The sequence below is a fragment of the Danio rerio genome, chromosome 16, assembly GCF_049306965.1.
Source record: "Danio rerio strain Tuebingen ecotype United States chromosome 16, GRCz12tu, whole genome shotgun sequence".
Classification (NCBI taxonomy): domain Eukaryota; kingdom Metazoa; phylum Chordata; class Actinopteri; order Cypriniformes; family Danionidae; genus Danio; species Danio rerio.
Window position 1 is genome coordinate 40,860,816 of NC_133191.1, and position 14,650 is coordinate 40,875,465.

The following is a 14,650-nucleotide window of genomic DNA, read 5'->3' on the forward strand; positions in this document are numbered from 1 at the left end:
GTGATGAACTCCAAGTTTAGTCATGTTTTCATGTTGTGTATTGAAAGGTACACGTGTAAACAACACGCTTTATGGAAAAGACTGAAACTGGACGTGTTTAGTCATTTCCAGAAATCCTGTTTTGACTGAATATTAAAGAGTTTCTGGACATTTCTAATATTGGGGGTTATCAGCTTTAGTAGATGAACTGTGGAGCACAACACCAGTCATAATGTCTGAAACTGATATTTGTGGATCGTCTGAAAGATCAATAAAGAAGCTTGTCAATAATGTTTGCTTTGTTAGAACAATATTTGATGAGAGATGCGGCTGTTTGACCATCTGGAAGGTGAAAAACATCTGAGTATTGAGAAAATCAGCTTTAAAGTGAATAACTTCAACTAAGTCCCGCATATTTCCATGTAAACTACATATGATAATAATACCACATCGATAAGAAATGCACAAACATATACTGAAACTAAATCTTTAATTAAAGTCAGAATTGAGAGTTTTCCTAAAAATAAAACCGCATGACAAAAGACTGGTGTAGTGGTCCAGGGGCACATGTAGTGTTGAGTTTGAGTTCATATGTGAACATAGCTCTGTTTCCATCCACCTGTTTCATGCACATTTAGGATTCCGTTGAACGATGCTTTCACTAAGCTTGCGTTTCTGCTCATACAAGTAAACAACTTGTTGTGTTTGTTGCGATGGGCATTGTCGCTGTCCACTTAGGAAATACAACCCGTTAGGTTCTCTCCGCCACTCCGCAAGCTTACGAGCTGTGTGTGCGCCTGAGTCTGTATTGTGAGCTGTGTGTGTGCGCTCAGCGCGAGCCTCTACTGAACGGGCATGCTCAGCCGAGAACTGCGAAGGCTTTTATACTTGACGCACTCGCCGTTGTACTATTGGGCAGAAACATGAGCATTCCTAATGTCAGATTTCCTACTGTGCAGACTAATTTCGCAAATTAGAAAAGGTTGGTCAGTTAATTATTCTAATGTTAGTAATGTTTATTCAGCAATAATTCTCCAGAACCGAAAGCAGAACCGTTAACGTCAGAGTTTTTCCTATACTTCGGTCTTTTATAATTTAGCACCGATACCCATAAAGTACAGAGTTCTGGTACCCATCTCAAGCCTCAGTCCTCCGTCAGTCTGTCATCACAGTGCTTCAGTATTCTTTTTCTTCTATTATTATTCCCTCCAGAACTGTCTTGAGCATCTGTCTCTAAAAGCCACCGCATTCACCGCGCTCATTGTGTTTAGTCTTGGTCTTCTGAGGCGAAACTCATTTCTCTGACTGATATTTGCCGCCAGTTTATAATTCAGTGATGATTTAGTTCTCTTGGACTCATTGATGGAAACGCTGCTTTATTCTTTTATATGATCTGCCAGTTTTGCACATTTAATCTGCATCTTTGGATGGAAACACAGCTATAGACACATAACAATGTCATTTATATATAAGACATTCACATCTAACCTTTTCCTGACTTGTTTTTTCTCTAGTGGACAAATACATCTACTATATATGTGATCCCAGAAGCACGTCATATGATGTTTCTCAAGGAACCTCCGCTCTGCCCGCACGTCATAGAGCTGTACGAGTACGCCGTGGAGGGAAGGAAACACTACCTGGTCATGGAGTACGCGTCCTCGTACATAACCTTGGGGAAGTTCATCAGGAAGAACAATGGCCGCTTGAGCGAGAGTGTTGCCCGGCAGCTGATCATGCAGCTCATTATTGCTGCACAGCGCTGCCTTGAACATGGCATACACCATGATGACATACATCTAGAAAACATCCTGGTCAATCCAAAGACCCTGCAGCTCAAGCTGATTGATTTTGGCTACAGTTTTTTTATTCCAAAAACCTACTGGAGATCCCCCTATCTGGGTGAGTTGGCTTTTTAGTGCTGCTTATTAAAGGGAAAGTTCACACAAAAATGAAGATAGTTTTAGTAATGAATAACTCTCATGTCGACCTGAACCCCTGAGAGCCCTGAACACAAATGAAGATATTTTAGATGAAATCTGAGAGCTCCATAGACAGCAAGGGTCTATAAAAGGACCCAAAGCATCCTCAAAACAGACCGTATGCCTTCAGTAGATCAATCAGAGCATTATCAGACTCTGAGAATACTTTTAAATAAAGACTTCAGTGAACAGGTTCTCACCCTCAGTGTCAGTATATTGCGCACGTTCAGGACAGCTCTGAGGCTTTCACGCATGTTGCTCTCAGTTGCACTGCTGATGTATCATCTCGGATGCGCCTGTGCTTTCTTCAAATTAGAGGAGGTCATCAGCGGTGTACGCCACCGCACAGAGCTCTTCTGAGTGCGCGCAATATACTGACACTGAGGACAAGAAACTGTTCAATAAAGTCATGATTTCCAGTTGAACCACTGAAGGCATATATGGTTAGAGAGCTCTCGCGTTTCTTCTAAAACATCTTCATTTGTGTTCAGAAGCTGAATGAAAGTCTCAGGGGTTTAGGACGACATGAGGCTGAGTTATTAATAAGAGAATGACATTTTTGGGTGAACTGACCCTTCATCTGTAACCTCCTGTGCATGTATGCTGATGTCAGGAGGGCAAACATATTGTGAATTACTAACATGAAAATCTCTCTTTTGCAGGAGTAACGAGATACCGTAAAAAGGAGGGGGAACACTTCACATATCTTTTTTGTGCTATCCATTCGTATGTCAGTGATGTTGTACGAGTGCTGTCACATATGGTCAATGGATATCGCTGTTTCTCCAGATATGGACGTCCACGATGTCACCCCAGTTTGTCAGCAGGTGAGAAAACAACACTACACAGTGACAGAAGCTCTCAGTGAATGCTCTCACTTTAATATCGAGTGACATCAGAATTAGTTTTATTGCCAAAAAAAATCTATCCATCTATTAAATTAATCAATCTATTAAAGAAACGTTGACTAGAATTCTGCATTATAGGCTTAAATTATAGAGAGAGATAACAGATGAACCGAGACTGCATCAGATCATGAGGTAGATCAGTGTTGATCTTTCTTTCGAGCTGTCAATGCGGAAATGAACAAAACAACAGGCCTAATAGAACATATTATAAGATTAAAATATGGAAAATTTATCAGATGGTAACTTTTCCTACTGGATAAACTGCTCTCGGTAATATTTCAGCATGTTTTTACTTTCATATTAGACATGAAACGCACATTTGCCGGTAGGAATGACATCTCATCCCGCTCATCATTCTTCGTTAAACCGAATGTATGGCTATTACACAATCATAAGACACTGTGATATAGCGTGGTTCGTTAGCTTGTTGGATCGCTTTGTTTTCTCACTACAATCGATCCACTCAATCGAACAGAGAACACCTCATTCAGGCAATCTTGGACCGATTGATTAGGCGCGGTTCCGAGTGCGATTGCTGGATTCACTTATGCCAAACAAACCGCACAAACGAGGGAAACGAGACAGATTCCGTAACAAACGTTTATGTGTGAAAGCACCCTAAGATTGTACTTGCATGCACTTGACAGACGGTCACAGCCAAACTTTTATGACAAGGCAGCACTGGCTTGATCGGCCAGTAACCATTCTGTTCACTGGCCCGAGCGTATCGCAGGCTGGCTCCAGGCCATTGCAGGCCATTGGGCAGTCCTTATTGTCAAGCCCTGAACTGTGTAAATAATTATTGATAAAATGCTTATATTAGCCGCTGTTTGTTTACCTTCAAGCTCCGCTTAAGTTGCGTGATGTGTGCATGTAAAGCAGCTGGTGAGCGCCAGCACACATATTATGTACATCTCAACATACAAAAGTGTTCCTCTATATGTTTTCATCAAAGTTGTTCACAATACTCGTCCATCCACAGAATTTGTAATGTCGTCAAATGTGTAAACACGAAGCTGCTGTTCGTGCTTCTGCTTTGGATGTCTCTGGGACAAAGCAGCTGCATGAATGCTAAAGCTTTAAATAAATGTGAAGCCATCAACAAAAGCCCGACCGCTTCTCTGTGTACAAACACAAGCGCTGCCGTTTAGAGCTTATTTCCGGTGAATGATGTCAGAATTTACCGGTATTTTGGAATTGATGTGTGAATATTCTTTATGGGAAAAATTCCAGAACATCATTGCCTTTGTCAACAGTGTTTTTCTTTTTTATTTACCGGCAAAGTCGTTCCAGTAATTTTCTGGATATTTACTGGTATTACTGTGTGAAAGGGGCTTAAGACAAGTTAAAGTACTATTGCAGCAGATTTGACTGAATCTCTGACTCTGTCATGTATTTGATATTATAGCTCATAGTAACATGTGTTAGCTACCTCATCCATTTCTGACCGTATTTGCGACTTGGTTGATCCTCGTTGGCTCCAGATAAAGCACACATCCAATGAAAGCTTCAGCGATGGTTACCGAGTTGCTATGGTTAAGGCTAATGTTTGCGTGTGGCGCATTCATCTAGAACTGATTATGACTGACTGAAACTGGATTTAATGATTTCATTCCAGCCAATCAGAATCAAGAATTTCACCAGAACACTGAATAAATCTCTGTGCTGTATCATCATCAAGAGCATCCATGACTAACATAATCTCTTTTTAATATTTCCACAGATTGCCGGGATCTGTTTAAGTGGGTGATCGGTTTCCGTCCTGAAACTGGACCTGTTTTAGAGGAGATTTTGGAGCACAAGTGGTTCAGCATGACGTAGAGGCCATCATCAGCAGGAAACGGTTTCATTCTTCCATGTTTGATGTTTGTCATTTGTTGTTTTCCGCTTCTGCTTCCCAAATGCTGCACTTCCTCCTGCGAGGGTTGTAGTCTGAGTTGCATGTAAATGAGGGCCGGTTGAAGCATCCCTATTGGTCCACCAGCTCTAGACCGACAGCTCCTCCTCCAGCCAATCAGGTGAGGAAGGAAGCTGATGTCAGTCTAATGGCGGCCGATGCGCACAGGCGACGAGGGAGATTGAGTGTTAGCGCTAATCCTCAGCTGGGGTAGAATGTGTCTGCGGCAGGACAGCATTAATAGTTGAAATAAGGAAAGCAGGTTGATTGACGTTTAGACAGGACGTCGTGTTTTATATGAACTGGGTTAGCACCGACTGTAGAGTAAATAGTCATATTAAGGGAAATAGTCACAGATGAATCAATCAAACTGCTGGATTTATTAGCATACTGGTGTGCTTTATTTCTCTAGCTGTAGGAGTAATAGTGAAAGATAAAGTCTGCATATCATTACTGTAGTGTGTCAATACTTTATAAAGACAGGAAGCCTAGATTAGACAGTGCTCGTAGCTCTAACGGGACTTTAGGCAGGTTTAAGTGAGATAAGCGCATATAACAGGGGCGTCGCGGGCCGGTTTTGAAGGCGTTTTCTCTTTAACAGAGATAGGCTAGGGTGGTGTAGATGGCGCTGACGGGGCAGGATTATATGGGCCGATACGCTAGATATAAGAGCCTCCTGCCACAGACAGATTTTAGCCCAGCTGTGGATTTGTCAGATCTGATGAGGATTATTTCTAGTGCTGCTGCTCACACCTTTCTGCTTTCTTCTTCTTCTCACTTGTTCTCCAAGCGAGCGCTGGATTTCTGCAAATGAGCTTTAACATAAACCAGTAGCTGAAGGGGTTTAATGGAGACATTTTGAACAGCAGGGTTTGCTAAATAACAGCGCTTTAGTCAAGACTGGGACATTTAGAGATTAGTTACGGACACAAGTGTAGTTTAGAGTATGACTTTAATAGATGTTTATTGATATTAATCAGCTTATTATTGATGATGTTTAGTTTATTTCTGCTCGTGTTCTTTAGATTATGTGCTGGAAATCCTGTGCTTGTTTGGAGAAAATCTTTGGTCCTCATTGATGAAACATCAGTAAATATTGGAGGAAGTTAGTGATAGTTAAAGGTTTGATAGTTAAACGTGTTCATTAATGAAGGATAATCAGTCAGGGTTAGGGTTTAGGGTTAGACATACTCAACATAGAGGAGTAATCATCTTTACTAATGAGGACAGACCTCACCTCTTTCTTTCTGTTTTCTTTCTTTCTTTCTTTCTTTCCCAGTTCCCTCTAAACACCTGATTTTTTGTTTTTAGAGTTAGGTTAGGGTTAGGTTATGGTTAGGATGTTTGTTAGGGTTATGGTTGGGTTAGGGTTATGGTTGGGTTAGGTTTTGGTTAGGGTTGGTTTATGGTTGGGTTATGGGTTAATTATTTTTTGCTTTATGTTTAGTTTTAGTCTCTCCTCTTTCTTCTTCTCTGTCACTGTTGTGTGATCACTGCAGATTGTTATTTAAGAGCGATTGGTAATTATTATACACTTCTCTGTCCTCGCCTGTGCGTATCGACCATCATTAGAGTGACGTCAGCTTTTCTCCTCGCCTGATTGGCTGGAGAAGGAAGCTGTCAATCTAGAGCTAATGGGCCAATGGGGAGGCTTCAGCCGGCCCTCATTTGCATGCAGCTCTGACTGCGACACTCGCAGGAGGAAGTGCACAATGTGGAAAGCAGAAGCGGAAAACAGCATCATGTCAAAAAACAATGGAAGTATGAATTCCTGATGATCTGATTTGGTCACTGACCACATGTGTGCTGCTCTTCTATCATTTCTGTGAAATTGAGACTGTACGCAGAGCGGCCTGCGAACCCCATGGAGTGTGTTGAAGCTGTTTTCTGCTGATCAAACTGTAAACTATTGTCTTCAATAAACTGTATCTCTGACTCCTGCTCTTTGTTCATCACACCGGCTCCTTGCATTAACACAAGTCAAATCCTTCACCGTATGATACGGCATGTTTATTGTACATATCGCTGTCAATTTCACATTATGCTGTTTTTTTTTTTTGTTTTTTGTTTTATTTAGTATGCTGTTGTATTTGCACTGTTTGTGTTTTGCACTGTCATTTTATTTGCACTATCTGTATTTTGTACAGTCTGGAGCCAGCACCTAAGCTTTCCACTCATCATAGCACACTGCTGCTGATGATGTGACAATAAAAGTGATTTGATTTGATTTGGACTGTAATGCTCTCAAAACATGCCTGAACTACTTTATCTGTGTGTTGATCTGACAATAAGTGTGAACACAACACAAAACAACACAGAGAAGATCTGTTTTACAGACTGCAGACTTAGTTTAGCCTTTATAGAACAATACTGATGCGTCATGTAACGTTTAACCTATCAAAGGCTTTAAGTCCAAGCGGAATCTGACATAAGTGAAGTCATCTTTCACCACTGACCTGTACTGTTGTTAAATAGAGAAAACATTTCACAAGTAACTTTTAGAAGTCTTGGACCTTATTCTAGAAAGAAAAAAAATGAACGATAGAAAAAAGTGTGAAGCAGCAAAAGTGGCCCATATTAAAGTTAATTATAATAATTTGGCTATTGTTGTTATTCATGCATTTTCAAATGTACAATATTTTACAAAAGCTCGGTCCTGGAGGGCCGGTGTCCTGGAGAGTTTATCTCCAACTTGCTTCAACAAACTTGCCAGGAAGTTTCTAGTATATCTAGTAAGAGCTTAATTAGCTGTTCAGGTGTGTCTGAATAGGGTTGGAGCTAAACTCTTCTGGACACTGGCCCTCCAGGGCCGAGTTTGGACACCCCTGCTCTACTTTATTCATTCATTTATTTTATTTTCGAGATTTGTTGATCTGGGTCGCCGCAGTGGAATGAACCCCCAACTTATCAAGCACGTTTTACGCGGCAGATGCCCTCCCAGCTGCAACCCATCACTGGAAAGCACCCATATACTCTCATTCACACTCGTACACTATGGACAATTTTAGCTTACCCAATTCAGCTGTACCACATGTCTTGCCTCAAGACGGTCGCCGGTTTGAGCCTCGGGTGGGTCAGATGGCGTTTCTGTGTGGAGTTTGCATGTTCTCCCTGTGTTCGAGTGGGTTTCCTCCAAGTGCTCTGGTTTCCCCCACAAGTCCAAACACATGCGGTACAGGTGAATTTGGTAAGCTAAATTGGCCGTAGTGTATTAGTGTGATGGGTGTTTCCCAGTGATGGGTTGCACCTGGAAGGTTAATAAAGGGACTAAGCTGAAAAGAAAATAAATTAATGATGTTTTAATTATTCAATATTCAAATGGCCAAATTCTGCAATGTTATCTGGATGCAGCCTTTATGATGCAAGCTGAGATTGCATCAATCAGCGATGCAATGTCAGACACAGTGAGTGCACTAAATGGAGTGAGTGACGTCACAGTGACGGGTGGGGTTAGGTGAGCACATTAAATAGCATTGGATGCAGCTCAGATTGCACAGCACCAGGTCTGCATCCAGACCCCTCTCAAACTCTGACTGAGAAAAGTTGAATGTGCTGCTCAGGATATTTGCCTAATAAATGACATTAGGCCAATAATTTAAAACTTTAACAGATCTTTTTTTGCTAATGACATAAAATGTAATAAATTTGTATTTTAAAAATCTTTTCTTTTTTATTTATATTTCGTTATTTAAATCTTTTGGAAATATTTTTACACATCAAAGAGTGTGGTATAACGACCATCCGACAAGCTAATCCAGCAATAAACAGTGCTGAAAATGTCTCAAAATGCAGTATTTAAGCCTAATAAATAAATAGAAAATGAGGCGAATAACTGCAAAAAGGTTCACTTTTTTGGGAAAAGCAACCACCTCTTTCACCAGGCTGGCTACGGGCCTGACTAAAGTAACTTACTACAACATATATGAAATATTCTCTAACTTGCCTATAATAACTTAGATTCAACAATATGTGTCTTTCTTCTTTGGATAAAAATATTTAATACTAATTTTAAAAAGAGGAAAAATCAAGCGAATATTTGCATATTTTTGCAATAGTTTGCTTGAATTTAATTGTATTATCTTTTCATTGTCTAAATGTTCAGTGACTAAAATATTATTGTAACATATATCTGTTTAATAAATCTATTTTCTTAAAATGCACCTAATTACACAGCCAATATACACTGAGAAATGGAGGAACATACTCATTTTCAGATGGATGGGTAAAATGGAGGCTCTTCAAAAGTATGTGGTGACATAACCAATTTCTAATATGGGTTTCTAGAAACAAGTGATGTAACAACTTCCCTCTTGACATAAATCATCACCGATTTGCCAAAGAGCATAGAATCTAATATAACATATTTAACCATAGATTCTGTGCTCTTAACCTGTGTTAATTAAAAAGTGCTTACCTGTTGTCGAGATGGAGATTGGTGACCGGAAGTTCCAAAGGTGGAAGGAAGATGTGCATCTTTGAGTAAGCAGACATTTCACTGTCAGTAGACAAGAGAACTGTGTCAATAATCGCAGAAATGTCCTCTTGGAGTATCAAATCACTGCTTTGTTCGCTAGATTTATCCAATATTCCGTTATTGGCCGCCGTTGAGACTCTCGCGAGTACTCGGCTCTGAACAGCTACCGTCACCGAGGATCATCGTGATTATTCCGGTCAAGAAGTGAGAGAAAAACACGTCCCAGATAAGGTAAAACCAAACGTTATTATACGACATCCAACAGTATGAACTTACTTAAAGAAACCGTACTTTTGAGTGTGTAACGCAAGCTTTAGGACAAACTACCGTTATTCCTCTTTAACGGACCGTTATGTTGCCTAGTTACGAGACCTGTCAATCATCTTCTCACGTCATCCTCGGCAGCGGGATAATTTTTCATTCAGAAATTAATGGCCAAACACATCTTTAATAAAGTTCACATTGTTGTTCCTGATAAAATATAACGTGGAAAATGTTGTTTAAATAGTTTTCCAGTATTCAAATCTTTACTGACGCTTTTCTACTACACTCTTATCCGCTTGTTAAGTGTGACGTCACGCGGAGCGGCTTCCGGGTCCATTTTTTAAGTTTTTTTTTTACAGCATCAATGTTGTAATGTAATTAAAATACATTCAGTTAAATAAACGTTGGCATTCATTAGTTGCTCAAGCGTAAAACGAGATAAAAAGTCGTTTACTCGCACGCGCCCGTCAGAATCGGCTGGCTAGCGCAGAAGCTCCATTGTATATACTGGGGTAAAATAAACGCTCATAAATGGCGGGAAAATGTCATTTAATGCAGTGCTTCTTTTACAATCTGGGACCCACTTTATATCGGATATCACTCTGCAAGAAAACAAACCTTAAACGTGCCGGGTTTTGCATTGGCATACAGTTACAGCAGCTGAGTTATCGCTAGTTATCACTATTAAGCATAACATCAGCTATATCAGTGCTGCAGAGCTGTAAAAGAGAAAGACTGACTGCGTCTGTTTACACAGATTTCAATAAAAGACAGCTTTTTTAATGTTCAAGTGTTCATACTTTCCTGAAAACATATTTTAAATTGTGATTTACCACCACTGACATGCTATTGGGCCTGTGATCACTGTGGTCTAGGCCAGGGGTCTTCAAACTGGGGGCCGCGGTCCCCTGGGGGGCCACCAGATGGCGCTAGGGGGGCCGCAAAAATTTTAGATAAGGGGTAATCAATGGGCCCACATGGTTGAATTTTGTGTCCCGCATCATCCTGAAGGTTAATATATTTTTTATAATAATTTGAGCTCAAAAGTACTGCAAAAATTAAGCTTTATGCTTATGTCATTTAAATGCAGTTGACACTTTCGTGAAACAGGAAAAAAAGCACAGCGGCCCGCCTCTGCGCACGGGGACTTTTATTGAATAAGCGCTTCTGGCCGGGCACTTCCTGTTATTTTTGGCGCTTGTCTGCTGCACCTGACAGCGTTTACCTTTCACTTACGCTTACCTCTTTTACGCTAAACAACTAAATGAATGCTCAGGTCTATTTACTGACAATATTTCAGTTAAAATACATGATCAATAAGAACATTATCGGAGGCTGAAAGCACTACCCTGTTTATGGCTTGCGTTCCTAAGTAATCGATCAGCTGGGTGCTGCGGAGCAAGCGCCTCTCTGCGCAGGCTTCACTCATGGGGAACAAATATCATTTTAAAGACACGGCACAACATTGCACCTCGTCCACAGTGCCACAGGCTTTACACTTTGCATTGTACAAATATCAGACGGTCCTCTTTGCAGCATGGCAAACAAACATTAAAATTGTAAAGCAAAAAGTGCTGCAATAACAATGAATGGAGCTGTCATCACATCAGCGAGTTCTAAGAGTTTCACTCCTGTTACACTAATGACAGCTGGATGAGCTCTGCAGTGAACCTCTTACTCACATTGGTTCATAACTGGATGATTAAAAAAAAACTAAATTGTATACACCCTGAATAAAACCACTATAGCCTATAAAAATTATAATGTATCTGTTTGTGTTATGTTATAGGGCTAATTAATTATTAAATATTAAAATGTATTAGTGATCTCTGTATTTAATGGAGCTCAACATATCTGATCAAATTTTAATACTCTGAATATAAATGCATTTTTTTCAAGCTGTTCCACTTTTTCCCATATTCATTTGAGTAATTTAAATGTAATGTTCAGTATTATTATTAATAGAACAAACTGGTATGAACATTTTAAAGTCAGCAAAGCTTCTAAAATTAAGCAAAGTAAAACTTGTGGCTCTTTGAACTTGAATACCCAATTCTAGATTGCATTTAGGAAATTATTTTTTATCAGTGTAAGTCAGGATTGTCGACCTGAGTAAATTATGATGTGCACAAATAAAAGGAATAAAAATAAACAAAACACACTGAACCACTACAGCCTCCATTGTAGTATTGCTGGTTACAACAGTACAGTTAACTGTTAACAGGCTGATGAATGACAAAACTCTTTACACCTTCAAAGCTTTAAATCTTTAGATACATTTAGACTCTCAGCTGTAAGGGTAAATACAGAAGAGTCTAGCTGTGCATAGGCAGAAAAAAAGCATAAAAATGGCATAAAAAACTGTAAAGTGACGACTCGTACACAAAATATGGCTTGATGGAATCCAGTGAGAGCAGACCACAATGAACACTGCGCATGAAGATTTGATCAATAGACTGAAGCACTGAAACCATGTCAACTCAACTGACATCTTACAAAAATTAATCCAGATAGTGAATAATATACATTTATTGAATAATATATAATAATATAAATGTATTGAATAATACAATTTTAGAAAATTAAGTACAGTTGTTAATTTGAAGGGGTGGCGTGATATTTATTTTTTGGGGGTCCCCGAAAGAATTCGCCCTACACAAAGGGGCCCTCAGCTGAAAAAGTTTGAAAACCCCTGGTCTAGGCCCCCAAGCGATCTAGCCCCCAAGCAGTATGCGTCCCTTATTTTTTTTTCTATCAAAAGTGGTAACCCTAGGTTATCTATTGGTTATGTTTAAGGTTATGTCTAGTTTATGTATTTGGTTATGTTAAGAGTATGTTCAGGCTTTCATATATTGGTTCTGTTCAGGTTATGTAAGTTATGTTTAGGTTGCACAGAAATAACAATTAGAATATTAAGCTCATTCTAAGTGATTTTCAATGGAGAAATGAGGCAGTCAATTCATTTTCTTCCAGTCAGAATAGAAAGCAGCATATTTAATTATATAATTCTGGTGTTTTTTAATATTATTTTGCTTTGTAATTTATTTTTTGCATAAAAAAAGACAGCTCTGCAGTGTTTTCTATCATGTCATGTGGATTTTTTTGCACTGTTGTGTTTATTTGTCTGAACAGAAGGACAGTGTGGATGTTCAGACGAGCAAAAAACTTGAGGATGAGGAAGCGTTTGGAGAGGAAATGGGTTAAAATGTGAGCGTGAGTCAGACGTTCCCTGAGCACATGCTGAACTTTGCATTTAACTTAAGATGCTGAGCTGAATAATACAAAAATACATTAAAGTGCTCAGTTTTTATGATCAACAATAGATTACTGGGCTTGCAATGCAGAGGCCGTGGCTTCAGTTCTGTACTGATGAAATTTAAATGTAAAATCATTAATTCATTCATTCATTCATTCATTTTCTTTTCGGCTTAGTCCCTTTAATAATCCGGGGTCGCCACAGCGGAATGAACCGTCAACTTATTCAGCATATGTTTTACACAGCGGATGCCCTTCCAGCTTCAACCCATCACTTGGAAACACTTATTTACACACTTATTCACACACACACACACACACACACACACACACACACACACACACACACACACACACACACACACACACACTACGGACAATTTAACTAACTCAATTCACCTATAGAGTACCTGGAGGAAACCCACGGCAACGAGGGGAGAACATGCAAAGTCCACACAGAAATCCCCACTGACCCAAACGAGGCTCGAACCAGCGACCTTCTTGTTCTGAGGCGATTGTGCTACCCACTGTGCCACTGTGATGCCCATATAATATGATATTTTATATAATGATACATTATTAATATAATAAATATTAGCTTATAATAAACAATTTAGCCTACCCAATTCACCTATTCCGTATGTTTTTTTGGACTTGTGGGGGAAACTAGAGGAACCAGAGGAAACCCACGCCAACACAGAGAGAACATGCTAACTCCACTCAGAAATGCCAACTGACCCAGCAGGGGCTTGAACCAGCGACCTTCTTGCAGTCAAGCGATTGTGCTGCCCATGTAAAATTATGTAAACAAAAATCTAAATTTAAACAAAAATTTAGATGCATTAGAAAACATGTTAAAAGTGTCAAATATATCTTTAGATCCTTTATTGAAAAACATCTATCAACCCAATATAGACTTCCTTGTTTTTTGTGCATAATTCTGTGGAAACCTTGAAAGAAAACATTACGAGGTAGCAAGAAAAAAGACTGATAATTGAAAAGAAAACAATCAATCAAACAAACAATCAAAAAAGATCCTGTTTTGTGTGAATAAGTGTGTGGAAACCTCCAGGAAGACTTTAATTTGAACTTTAAACTTTAATTTAGGCACTGCTGTTTTGTTTGTAACTCTAATAAAACATTTACATTATTTTCTCATTGTAGACGTGCAAATTTCAGAATTTTTTCCCTTCACAGTGAAGAATGCTTAATCATTTTATCAGCTCAGAAAACAGCAATACTACATGATTATTCATTCATTCATTTTCTTTTTGGCTTAGCGCCTTTATTAATCAGGGGTTGCCACAGCGGAACGCCAACCTATCTAGCATATGTTTTACGCAGCGGATTCCCTTCCAGCTGCAACCCATCTCTGGGGAACACACATACACTCTCATTCACACTTGTATAAGGACAATTTTAAAGAGGGGTCTGGATGCAGACCTGGTGCAGTGCAATCTGAGCTGCATCCAATGCTTTTAATTGGTTCACCTAACCTCACCCTTTACCCTACCCCTCACAGTGACATCACTAGTTCCATTTGAGTGCATTGTGTCTGACGTTGCATCACTGAGTGATGCAATCTCAGCTCGCATCATAAAGGCTGCATCCAGATACTATTGCAATTTTAGCTTTCCCAATTCACCTGTACCTGGAAACCGGAACACCCGGAGGGAACCCACGGCAACACGGGGAGAACATGCAAACTCCACACAGAAATGCCAACTGACCCAGCCGAGGCTCGAACCAGTGACCTTCTTGCTGTGAGGCGACAGCACTACTTACTGCGCCACCGTGACGCCTCAAGATTATTCAAACATTAATAAACAAATTTAAGATCAGTAAAATCAGTGCAACTATCAGAAGGTCATGCATGTAAAACAGAGCAATG

At 39.7% G+C, this 14,650-nt stretch overlaps 2 protein-coding genes across 20 annotated transcripts in view; one reads left to right on the forward strand and one right to left on the reverse strand.

Moving 5' to 3' along the window:
- Positions 1-6,702, forward strand: part of LOC101885829 (uncharacterized) — a 123,768-nt gene extending 117,066 nt beyond the window's left edge. For all 11 annotated transcript variants that reach the window (XM_073926294.1, XM_073926296.1, XM_073926295.1 and 8 more), the window contains 3 exons: positions 1,494-1,881; positions 2,624-2,788; positions 4,593-6,702. In XM_073926294.1, coding sequence (XP_073782395.1) covers positions 1,494-1,881; positions 2,624-2,788; positions 4,593-4,690 — 651 coding nt within the window. In that variant the 3' untranslated portion in view covers positions 4,691-6,702. The remainder of the gene's footprint in view (positions 1-1,493; positions 1,882-2,623; positions 2,789-4,592) is intronic.
- The window catches only part of LOC141378260 (serine/threonine-protein kinase pim-2-like), a 74,045-nt gene that overhangs the window by 54,230 nt on the left and 5,165 nt on the right, over positions 1-14,650 (reverse strand). For 7 of the 9 annotated variants that reach the window (XR_012392317.1, XR_012392313.1, XR_012392315.1 and 4 more), the window contains one exon: positions 9,181-9,261. The exons of the other annotated variants lie outside the window; for them this stretch is intronic. Coding sequence is in view for 1 of the 7 variants with exons in the window: in XM_073926353.1 (XP_073782454.1) it covers positions 9,181-9,261 (81 nt within the window). In the remaining 6 variants the exon portion in view is untranslated. The remainder of the gene's footprint in view (positions 1-9,180; positions 9,262-14,650) is intronic. 9 annotated transcript variants of the gene reach the window in all.